The sequence below is a fragment of the Phacochoerus africanus genome, chromosome 8 (genome assembly GCF_016906955.1).
Source record: "Phacochoerus africanus isolate WHEZ1 chromosome 8, ROS_Pafr_v1, whole genome shotgun sequence".
Lineage (NCBI taxonomy): Eukaryota > Metazoa > Chordata > Mammalia > Artiodactyla > Suidae > Phacochoerus > Phacochoerus africanus.
In genome coordinates this window covers 28489396-28501925 of record NC_062551.1, presented here as the reverse complement: position 1 = coordinate 28501925, position 12530 = coordinate 28489396, and the positions used below count along the sequence as shown (strand labels likewise).

Genomic DNA, 12530 nt, shown 5'->3' with positions numbered 1-12530 from the left:
AAGACAAAGGGTGGAAGAAAACATCTTAATTTTATTTTTACCTTCTTTTATTTTGTTTTTTCCTTTTTAGGGCCACATCTGCAGCACATGGACGTTCCCTACCTAGGGGTCCAATGGGAGCTATAGCTGCAGGCCTATTCCACAGCCACAGCAACTTGGCATCCGAGCTACATCTGCGACCTACACTGCAGCTCATGGCAATGCTAGATCCTTTAACCCACTGAGCGAGGCCAGGGATCAAACCGGCATCCTCATGGATACTATTCGGGCTCGTTACTGCTAAGCCACATGGGAACTTCCTAAAAATATTTAAAAAGCACTTTACTACATCTGTTTTTTAAAATTGGAACAGGCTTGGAGTTCCCACTGTGGCAAAATGGGATCAGCAGCATCTTGAGAGCAATGGGATGCAGGTTCAATCCTTGGCCCAGCACAGTGGGTTAAGAACCCAGTGTTGGGGAGTTCCCATCGTGGCGCAGTGGTTAACAAATCCGACTAGGAACCATGAGGTTGCGGGTTCGATCCCTGCCCTTGCTCAATGGGTTGACGATACGGCGTTGCTATGAGCTGTGGTGTAGGTTGCAGACGCGGCTCAGATCCCAAGTTGCTGTGGCTCTGGCGTAGGCTGGCGGTTACAGCTGATTGGACCCCTCGCCTGGGAACCTCCACATGCCACAGGAGCGGCCCAAGAAATGGCAAAAAGACCAAAAAAAAAAAAAAAAAACAGTGTTGCCACAGCTGCGGCTTAGGTCGCAACTATGGTTTGGATCTGAGCCCTGGCCAGCAACTCCATATGCTGCAGGGTGACCAAAAAGAAAAACTGGGACTGGGTTAACTAGAAGGTTGCCTTTATGTTTCTGTCAACAAGACCATCTGATTCCACTTCTACTTTATAAAGAACATGAATTTGGGACTCCACATACCCTACCCATCAGACACCAAACCCACTATTCATAGAAACCTACTAGCCACACTTCATTCTCTTCTTCTGCATCCTAAGAACTCCCATGCCCACTCTTGTATTTGACAAGAGAAAATACAAGTGCCAGTAAAAGTAACTAAATAATAAAAGTCACATTTATATTTTACAGTTCCTCAGCTGCTAGAATACTGTGGGTAGAAAGCACAGATGATTCTTTTGGATGATCTCCCAACCGCCACCCCCAGCATACATTTCCTCCTAACAGATTTTCTTCTATGTATCCACTCCTCTCCTGTGCCGCCATGTACTTCAAGGGAAGCCAATCACATCATCAGGCCAAGGGATGAGCCTGGTTGGCTAAGTATAATTCCATTTGTCTTTACCATCAACTAATTTAGGAAAGGGAATGTAACCCAATTTTGTCAATGAAATGAAAGGATCTATTTGCTATAGGCTTCTAGAAAAGTCTTTCCTCATGCTTAAAAAGAAAAGAGTCATGTGAAGCCAGTGTTTGTGTCTCTTCCCCTCCCTCCACCAAATAACAATCCCAAAATAACCATTTGGCATATGTTTTTTGGAGGGTTTTTTTGTCTTTTTAGGGCCACACCCAGGGCATATGGAGGTTCCCAAGCTAGGGGTCAAATAGGAGCTGTAACTGCCAGCCTACGCCACACCCACAGCAATGCCAGATCCAAGCCTTGTCTCTGACCTACACCACAGCTCAGGGCAACGCCAGATCCTTAACCCACTGATCGAGGCCAGGGATCTAACCTTCATCCTGATGGATGCTAGTCAGATTAGTTTCTGCTGAGCCATGATGGGAACACCTGGCATATGTTTAAGAGTGCTACTATTTCTTTCAAGTAGCGATCAGATAATAAAAAGTCGAGGAAAGTTTCAAAACAGTGATCAGTCAACCTAACATGCTAGGTAACATAACAAAAAAGCCTTTTTTGCCTTTGCTATGAAGGGAGTGCTGGTAAAGCTCAGAAAACTGGGTTTGTGTGAAAAGAAACAGACAGTAGACAAAAGAGAAGCCCAAAGGCAGTAACGATCATGGGAGATAAGAATAAGTGGCAGATGGCAAACTGATTAAAATATCAAGGGGAAAAAAAAGTGTGTCAGCTTTAGTGGCTATAGAAGGTAGAGTAATTTTACTTGGGTTCTAAATTCAACCAAGAAATAAATAGTACTCACATATCTCGTGGAACATGTGAAAACAAAATGCTAACTTAAAAAACAAACAAACAAACAAAAAACCTGCCCTAACTAGTAATTTCGCATTTTTTAAATTCTAAACCTCTGCCTAATTTAGGTTTAGGGCAAAATTTATGACACATCTTAAAAAAAAAAAAAAAAAAAGGATTTTTTTTTTTTTGCCGTGCCCAAGGCATGTGGAAGTTACTGAGCCAGGGTTCAAACCCAAGCCACAGCAGTGACAACACCAGACCCTTAAGCTGCTACATCACAAGGGAATACCTAAAAGTGTTTTAAATTTTAAGAAATGAAACACTGGCTTGGCCTGCAAAGATCACAAATCAGATCCTAATCAGGACAACATGGGAGGGAGTTACCAAATACAAAGGCCAGATCCTCATTACTTAAAATCTAGAACAACATGACCTCTTGACCTCCAGATCCACAAGGAAGCAAAGACCAAAAGCCAGATTTGGGCCTAGCACAGTCAGCTGTATTGTACCCTCTATTGGCCTGGCTATATCATTAATACCACTTAAAAATTTCTAGAGAAAGCAGAAGCATCCCTCAAGCAGATATTCCAAGCCAAAAGCAGAAAACCTAGTCATAGGAATACATGTGTAACTTGTAGACCCTGGCTCAGATATATTTGATTCCATGTGCTCACCATGAGTCTTGTTTTCACCAAAGGAAAAACTGAGTATTTCTGCACTTAAAACTCTTTCTTGGAGTAGAGAGGCAAGAGGTATTATTATTATTATTATTATTAATAATAACTTCACAGAGTTCCCTGGTAGCCTAATGGATTAAGGGTTCAGCGTTGTCACTAAACGGTGAGTTCAATCCCTGGCCCAGGAACTTCTGCATGCTGCAGGTGCAGCCAAAAAAAAAAAAAAAAAATTCTATTAACTTCACAACACTAATGTTTTAAAGGGAATGTTTTTCCTATCCTAATCTAGAATTTTATTTTCTTTTCTAATCAGTAACTTCAAAGAGCTGAAGTAGTTTTTTTAAATGTCATTTTTCAACTTTTTATTATGAAAAATTTAAAACACAGACGAAGTACAGAGAACATTATAATGAATTCCTATATACCCATCATCTAGCTTCAGCAATTTTTAATGTCATTTTTTTCCCTGAATGTCATTTTTAATTAACAACCTTTTTTAAAGCAATATTAGGAGTTCCCGTCGTGGTGCAGTGGTTAACGAATCCGACTAGGAACCATGAGGTTTCGGGTTCGATCCCCGCCCTTGCCCAGTGGGTTAACGATCCGGTGTTGCCATGAGCTGTGGTGTAGGTCGCAGATGTGGCTCGGATCCCGTGTTGCTGTGGCTCTGGCGTAGGCCGGTGACTACAGCTCCAATTAGACCCCTAGCCTGGGAACCTCCATATGCCACGGGAGTGGCCCAAGAAATGGCAAAAAGACAAAAAAAAAAAAAGGCAATATTAAAAAATATTTACATTTAAGTATAGCTCACTCCATTAAAGTATTCTGGCCATAATGGGGAAAAAATGTCTTTAAAAATATTTTTACATGTGATCCAAATCAACATTACTGAAAAAGGTTATAATGTCAAAGCTCACATAATCTTATTTTCTAATTAAATAGCAAAGCTGATTAAAATTTAACATAAAATTTAAAAATATGTAAATTTTTCTAGTCACTTATGATGGAACATGATAACATGAGAAAAAAGAATGTGTACATGTATGTGTAACTGGGTCACCTTGCTGTACAGTAGAAAACTGACAGAACACTGTAAATGAGCTATAATGGAAAAATTAAAAATTATAACATTTTAAATATATATATAAATTTTAAGACACTGAAAACTGTATTTTAAAGTATTAAAAATCTCACTTGCTTCTGTAACATAAGATATAGTGAAACTGTACATTTTGAGGGAAAATGAAGCCTTTAAGTTACTTCTTCAGTGTACCTGGGAATTTCATGCTTTCATGTACTTCCCTTACACACAGGAATACCAATATGTTAACTAGAACTGTCCCAATGATTAAATTTCAACTATCAATTCATAGACAACTCAGATCATTGTGCTTTAATCTTACAGTTCCAAGAGTTCCCCTCTTCTCAAGTTTACTGAATTCAGGCAAACAGGTGAGAGTTATGCAGAACAATTATATAAAGATTATCAGAAATGCTGAAACATATGTAGACTCATGCTATGTTCGAGTTAAAATTATGGATGTTTTAAAAAACTTGTTATTGCTTGTGACTCTCTTAAGCCTCCCTGAACAAATTCACTCCTCTTAAATTCCACTGTTACTTGAGCCTCATATGGCATGCCTGGGCAAATTTGATGACTTGGATTTTGTTTTAGAAGCCAGGCTTACTGCCAAGTCTGCTATGTCTACTCCCCTGACCCACCAGGACAACTTTAGACTAACACCTCCCTTATTTATATTACTGCTGTTGAGCAGTCAAACTGCGGCTTACTATCAAATGAGGCACAACCTACTCAGGTTTCCTATCTCTTAAGAGTAATGCAATTGGCTTCGCTGTATTAGGGCTTCCTCAACCCCATCTCTTTTTTAAAATAAAACATCACCATACTGAATCACCAAACCCATTTCTTATTTAAAATAAAATATCACCATATTGAATCATCAACTACTCAATACTAAGAAGGAAAGTAAAGTATGCATTAAATTTCAATTAGTAACACAATTCATTATCTTCTCTTAAAATGTTTTCATTTTATTTATTAGTATTTTATTTATTATTTCCTCTGAAGAAAAATGAACTCCACCTTTTCTTTCCAAAAATATCCTGATGATCACGCTTCACTGAAAAAACAAATACAGAATAAAACTCAAAAGCAGAGTTTGGGATCTGCTTCAATAAAAGTATATACAGTAATTTTAGGCTGTTTACTGGTTACCATGGAAAGGCAAGTAATAGTAAGTTGATTCTACACTTCCCTTAAGTTAATATCTTAAATGCCCTTAAATACTTAAGATTCAAGCCTTACTAGACCCCCACAATTTCTTGGCAAAGTACCTAATAACCAAGTTTTCATTTTTATATCATTTAAAAGAACTAATACAGTATTACCTCTGCTAAAAGTTTGGAATATATGCCAAAATATCCCTTCTATATTGGCAAATGGGAAAATCTAAGAAAGCGCATGTATAGCAACGCTCTTATAATGATAAAGTTTTAACAAAACAACATGACACAGAAATCTTTTTTCCTCAACTTTTCCCCATGCTAAAACATTTTTCACTAATCTCCATCACAAAATTCTGCTAATATTCCCAGCAATATCCTCCTACCCCAATCAGGAAAGGTATCAAAGAAAGAAACAGAATATTACATTATTCCTCCAAGTGAAATGTTTATCATTGACTCAATCACCTGTATATATTCTCACTGCATTCAAATCTAAAGACAAAGCTGACTTATGGTATAACATTAAGGTTCAGCAATAATATAACCTTCCTTTACAGTACCTAACGCACCCTGCAAACACACCATTAATTTCTACAGGAAACCATACAAGCTACTTCCCTTTTTTCATATTGATTTAAATATCCAATTATACTTAGTATGGTTAGCAAATCAACCATCTTTCACACTATACTGAGTCAGTAACAACTTAATTCAAGAAAACAGAAAGACATTAAAAGAAAGTGACTGCCAGTACTTATATTTAGTAAGATAAGAGAAAGGAGGTAAACACTGATAAGAATAATAGAATTAGGAGGAAAAAATTAAGGAGTTTCCATCATGGCACAGTGGTTAACGAATCAGACTAGGAACCATGAGGTTGCGGGTTCGGTCCCTGCCCTTGCTCAGTGGGTTGGCGATCCGGCGTTGCCGTGAGCTGTGGTGTAGGTTGCAGACGCGGCTCAGATCCCGCGTTGCTATGGCTCTGGCGTAGGCCGGTGGCTACAGCTCTGATTCCACCCCTAGCCTGGGAACCTCCATATGCTGTGGGAGCGGCGCAAGAAATAGCAACAGCAACAACAACAAAGACAAAAGACAAAAAAAAAAAAAAAAAAAAAAGAATCTGGCGTTGCCATGAGCTGAGGTGTAGGTTGCACACGCGGCTCGGATCCTGCGTTGCTGTGGCCCTGGCGTAGGCCGGTGGCTATGGCTCCGACTGGACTCCTAGCCTGGGAATATCCACATGCCACAGGTGCGGCCCTAGAAAAGGCAAAAAGACAAAAAAAAAAAAGAGGAAAAAATTAAAACATCTAAGAAAAATATTGAAACTCATCCAAGTAAGGTTTAAAAGACTGGATCTCCCACCTATCCCTACTCTCAGTATTTTGCTTCAGTACAGGAAAAAGGTCTAGGAAAGAGGAGAAAATAAAAAATATCTATTAGTTTTTTGTGCATGTGTTTTTTAAGAACATTAACTATCACCACTTCATGAGTACCACTCAAACAAGGACTGTGCTAAGAGCTTTAAATAAATTATCTCACTTAAAACAAGATTTAAAAAATAGGAGTTCCTGTTGTGGCTCAGCAGTTAACAAACCCAACTAGCATCCATGGGGATTCAGGTTCAATCCCTGGCCTCGCTCAGTGGGTTAAGGATCCAGCATTGCCATGAGCTGTGGTGTAAGGTCGCAGACAGGGCTTGGATCCTCTGTTGCTGTGGCTCTGGAGAAGGCCAGAGGCTACAGCTTCGATTGGACCCCTAGCCTCCCTATTCGCAGGTGTGGCCCTAAAAAGACAAACGACAAAAAAAAGAAAAAAAAGAAAAAGAAAAAAACCAAAAAACAAAAAAGCTGAGTAAAAATTATCAATAAGGGAGCTCCCTGTGGTCTAGTGGTTACGATTCAGCACTGCGGCTCAGGTTCAATCCCTGGGTCTGGGATCTGAGATTGCTTATCAAGTTGCTGCAGCCCCAAGGGGGGAAAAAAAACCTAAAAAGTGAGAAAATGAAATTATCTAAGAAATAGTAAATTATAAAAAACACAGGAATCAAATGTCTGAGCACTAAAAATAGGAACACTATAACAACTATAATGATGACCTACAAAAAGTTCCTCAACTTTGCATAGGACAAAGTTGTATATTAAAGTGATATCTGACAAAATTACACTTAGCATAAAGTGAATTTCTTACAAAAATGCATATTGTATCTAAGCTATTTCTCCCCTTTTAAAAAGCAGCAGTAGGTAAGATATAACACACCTACAGCACACACTCCTCCCAGCGACTCTCATTCAAAACTAGAAAGTCAATATTAATGAACAAATCCTGAGAATGAAACTTTGAATCTGAAACAGAAAATTATAACATAAACTAAATTGGAAATATATAATCAATACACTAAAATAGAATACCAGAAGCTGCCCTTTTAACAATGGCAAATAATGTTAATGAAATACATTAAACACTCAGCAATTTTAAGTTTTCTATTTACTACTGATGTATATGGTCATTTTGAAACTAGGTATTAAATAAAAGGAGTTTAAACATAACTTTATTCATTCTTAACTGGAAAAAAAATCAAAGCTAATACTATCCTCATATTAAAAAAAAGCTACAGACTTTAGAGTCTTAAATTTTCTTTAATGGAAAAATGCCAAAACACCTCAGTAAGCAATAATCTTTTGGGTCGCAGTGTATCTGATGTTACCAAGTGTCCAATCATCTTATGTCTATTCAACATGCTTTCTCAGGATAGTCAATAAATTCAGCTCCTTGGCCTGTCATCCATCTCCATCCACTATCCCTCCACACAAATATTTTCCCAAAATCTTCTGTATGCAAATTTAGCTGTGATGCAAGTACTCTCAAATCTTTAGAGAGAAGAAAAACCTGCAGCCCCAAATTTCCAATATCTGCTGTCTTAGAGAATTGACCAATAAAAGCCAAAGAAGTGAAAGAAGTCTCATCAACTTCCTCTACCACAAAGAAACAGCAAGCACTGACTCAAAATGTAAGCAGTACTTTTTCAATAACTGAACAAATACTAGACGCCTACTATATTAAAGGCACTATGGTGGGCATCCATGAAAAAAATACAGACATTATCCCTCCCCTCATGGAATATTCCATTCCAGTGAGGAAGAGAATCCAGAAACAAATAAACGCACTAATATGACCCAATATTGATCTGAACTCTACCAAGCAATTTTACTCTCATGGCCCACTTTACTCATATAATCATCCTAAAAGTATGTCATTTAATCCACTTAGTTCTACACATTCATAATTACACTTATTAAAATGAAACCTAGGAACTCCTAGGTAGCTCAGACGGTTAAGGATCCAGCATTGTCATTGCAGTAGCTTGGGTTGCTGCTGTGGCATAGGTTCAATCCTTGGCTGGAAAACTTCCACATCTGCTGGCTCAGCCACAAAAAAGGAAAAAGAAAAGAAAAAAGAAAACTAATTTTGTGTTTCCAAATAACTTGGAAATCTTAGTTCTGAATACATAACAACCTTTTCAATAGAATTTTAAAATTAGCTGTTAGGTACTCATAGCAGCACTATCTACAATAGTCAAAAGGTAGAAATAGCTCTTGTCCATCAATGGATGAAAAAACAAACTGGAATATATATACAATAGGGTATGATTCAGTTATAGAAAGGAATGAAGTACTGCTACGTTCTACAACATGGATGAACCACAAAAACACTACGCTAAGTGAAAGAAACCAGACATAAAAGGTCACATATGTATGATTCCATTTAGATGAAATATCCAGAATGGGTAAATTCAGAGACAGAACCCAGACCAGGGAATACGCTGCCAGAGACTGGGAGGGGACAAAGGAGAATGAGGAGCAACTGCTTAATGGGTTTGGGGTGTCCTTCTGGTGATGAAAATGTTTTGGAACTAGACAGATGTGGTGGCTACACAGCATCGTGAATGTACTAAATGCCACTGAATCATTCAATTTGAAATGGTTTATGTCACGTGTATTTCACTCTAATTTTTTAAAATCTATCAAAAAATAGCTACTAGACTATTGTACAGTGAACTTTTTGTCACAAATAAAACTGCTCAAGCTTAAGTTTGCAAATTCCGGGAGTTCAACCTTAATCCCTAGATCTATTTTGATATCAAAATGGTTTGGGAGCAGGGACTATGGCAAAAATTTCTTAAAAAGCTGTTTCCATAGCTTTTAAATGTCATTTACGTACTGTTTCAGATGTATATACAGCTCCTACTTACATGATGATACTCATTTAATATTCTCCTGTTTGGTCAGCATCTTTATTGATCATGTATGTGGTATATATATAATGTGCTCTAATCAAGTTTGTGTTCCAAAAGTTTGCTTACATCATTAACTATCTTCTCTATGATGAAAATACTCATTCAAACAAGAGTCCTGAATGCTACTTTTCCCACAAACACCACTTTTCCCATTTCTACCTCTATTATAACATGCATCACCGTTCAAGTCAGTCTAGTAACAGTTATTTGGGTTATGTGCATCCATCATAACACTACAAAGTACCTAACATACCTTCCAACATAATTGCTGCTCAGATGATGTCAGTGGAACTGAAATAAACGCAACCCAGAAATAACTACTACCGAAAAAGCCATTTAACATATAAATACTAACAGGACTGATAATACAAATACTTCCTTATGCCATACATTCAGATGTGTTTTTTAGTGCAACCCTACAGAACAGTCTGTAGAGCATCAATATCAACATGAAGTAATTCGCTTAATACCCGGAAAGAATAAATGGAGATTAGACTTATCCACCTTCCTTTTGAAATTCGCCTGCAAATGCAATAGGAAAACTGAACTTAATGAACCACAGTATTCCAAACCAGGTCACAGGAGAGCTCCAAGTCCCCAGCCATCCTGCTTCTATTTCCTGATTGGTCTGACCTCCAAGCATTATGGTGTCCACTCTTCACAATTCATGATCTCCTTTAAAACATCTTGTGAGGTGAGCTTTTCCTCAAAATAAAAATGTACTTCCAGAACTTTCTAGGAGATTTACGAACAAGGTACTCCACTTCTTAAAATTTTCTGAAACACTTCGCTCAAGAAAAGAAATCGTTTTCAGAAAAGTCCCGTTATAGTTACAGCTCGAATTAAATGTGGGCCATATTAAACTTGCACAAGTCGACGTTAACACTAAGGCATTACTCTCCTACCAAAGTAGATTTAAACAGACATGTGCTCGAATTTTAGAGAACTCCTACACTTCCAGAATGCACATCGTTCAAATAAAGATTGTTTTTAAAACCTAGAATAGACGAAAAACCAAGCCTGCTTACACTTCATAGGGACATTTCCTCCGCACCACGCTGGCAAAGCAGCGACAACCAGACGCCACTTGGGCAGCAGCCCGGACCCTCAGACTCCAAACCCCGGGCGTCCAGGGGCCACAGAGTCCCGGAGTCGAGTTCCCCTCCAGTTTGCTTCCAGCCAAGCTTGCGGCCACTTCCACGTCGCTGCGACCTACACGCCTCCTCAGCAACACACACACACACACACACACACACGACAACCAGACCTGGGACAACCAAAGGAATAGGGAGGGGACGAGCTCAGGAGAGCGAGAAGAGTAGACGCTCTGCGGTCTCGCCCCGCCCGGCACCCACCTGCAGGCCGCGAGCCCGGGGGTGGCGGCGCCGACGCCCCGTCCTCGCCAAAGACGAGTTTAAAGTCGAGCTCGTCGGGGGCGCCACAATTTGCAGTAGTCATCGGCGTGGCCCAGGGTGCTGCGGCTCCTCCTCAGGCGGCGGCAGCGGCGGCGGCTCCTCAGCGCCGCTTCATGCCGGGCCGCGCCGGCCAGGAGGTCGCAGCTCCACAGCAAACTTTCCGGGCGGGGACCGCGACGCCAAGCGTTTCGTTCCGAACTCTAATACTGGCCGCGCGCCGAAACACCCTAGGAACCCCCGTCACCACCAGTCGTCGGTGCCCAAGCTGGCACGGTCGCCTCAGACGATATTCCCCGCCCCCCCCACAGCCGCCGCCGCCACCACCACCGGCGCGCTCCCGCGCCTTGCCGCGCGCCCGGCCCCGCCCCCTACCGGGCGCCCATCTGACCTGGCAGCCCATAGGCCACCGGCCTCGCGGGCTAGCCCGACGGCCCCGCCCTCTCACCGCCCTACCGCGTGACTCAGTGCCGCAGAAGGAAGTCACGTGACTAAGGAGCGCTGGCTAGCCCTGCTACCTCTTGGGACTTGTAGTTTGGCCTGTATTCTTTCAACTATTTCTGAAATAGGACCTGGCACCGCGGTATGGGGTCCAAAACGTAATTGGATTGAGGGGCCCACCACCAGCCAATCGGAGAAGATCCCTTTCCTTATTGGGCAGACCCCATGTCGTGGAAGGAGCACAAGAGCCTTGGGATTATGGGTCCATTGACGAGCAACTGTAGGGTTATTCTTGCTGACTGGGTTTGGGGAAGGTATCAGCGCCCGGGAGGGTTACGTGGATGTCACACACCCTCACCCCAAGCTCAATGGCGGAATCTGAAGAAGACAGGGACTGGATCGAGCTTCCACCTAAGGTGGGGCGGAGCCGGAGGAGACCCGGGTTGCGCAGAGTCTCAAGTCTGAGCTATCCGTCGCTACAGACCCACCCCTGGGGGCGGGGCCATTGTTCCGCTGGATAAGCCTTTGTCTGTCCCCACCACCGGACCTGGCAGCTGCTCCCTCCAGGACAGTCAGCACGTTCGAGGCCTCGGCAAAGCCCCATGAGCAAGGTCTGTCCCGTGCTGGAAGTCAGGCAGACTGAATGGGAAAACCTGTGGTGAACTCGCACCACCCAAGGCGCTCCGTGTCTTCTGCATCCTGTCGCACATCCACGGAAGTCAGAGAGATCGTGCTGGTCGAACCGCGTTAGTGGGGAGGAAATTACACTGAAGAACAGTTTTCACTCTCGGCCTCTCCCCAGCGGGCATGTCTTCCCTTGAGACGACCCAAGACGCCTTCTCCTGGGGCTTGGGGTGGAGGCCATGCCCAGGGACGCAGAGCCTGGCTTGTTTACTTAGGCACAAGGTGGACCAAGAGCAGGGAGAGGTGGCAGAGACCAACTCCCCTAGCTCCAGGCCTGGAGGGGCATAGCATCCTTAAAAGTGCACTGCCAGAGTAACCAGGGTGCTGTGGCTCAGAAGCTTGCGTGTAGGTGCAAGAGCCCAAACATATCCCAAAGGCCCTGGAGAAGAGTGCAGAGATGTCTCAATATGTGGACTGGCAACCTGAGCTACCAGGGGACCCTGAGGAGAGCCCAACTAGGCCTTGGGTCAGGAGGACTGGGATCATGCAGAGAGAGCACTTGAGACGTTAATCTTTGATTGGCTCATCCCTGAGGTCAGAAAACTTTTCCTGCCCTGTTCTCTGTACTCATACCTGTGCTGGTCCTGGGGACACAGATAAATTAATCTCCCTTCAGGCATCAGGGAGGGGAGGCCAGCAAAGCTATAATCACAGTGCAGAGAT

General features: G+C 41.9%; 1 protein-coding gene across 3 annotated transcripts in view; it reads right to left on the bottom strand.

Moving 5' to 3' along the window:
• The window catches only part of NFATC3 (nuclear factor of activated T cells 3), a 138649-nt gene extending 127577 nt beyond the window's left edge, over positions 1-11072 (bottom strand). Inside the window, exon 1 of one of the 3 annotated variants that reach the window (XM_047791566.1) lies at positions 10686-11072. In XM_047791566.1, the coding sequence (XP_047647522.1) occupies positions 10686-10788 (103 nt within the window). In that variant the 5' untranslated portion in view covers positions 10789-11072. The remainder of the gene's footprint in view (positions 1-10685) is intronic. The other 2 variants (XM_047791565.1, XM_047791567.1) reach the window with 2 other exon arrangements.
• Positions 11073-12530: the final 1458 nt, after the last annotated feature.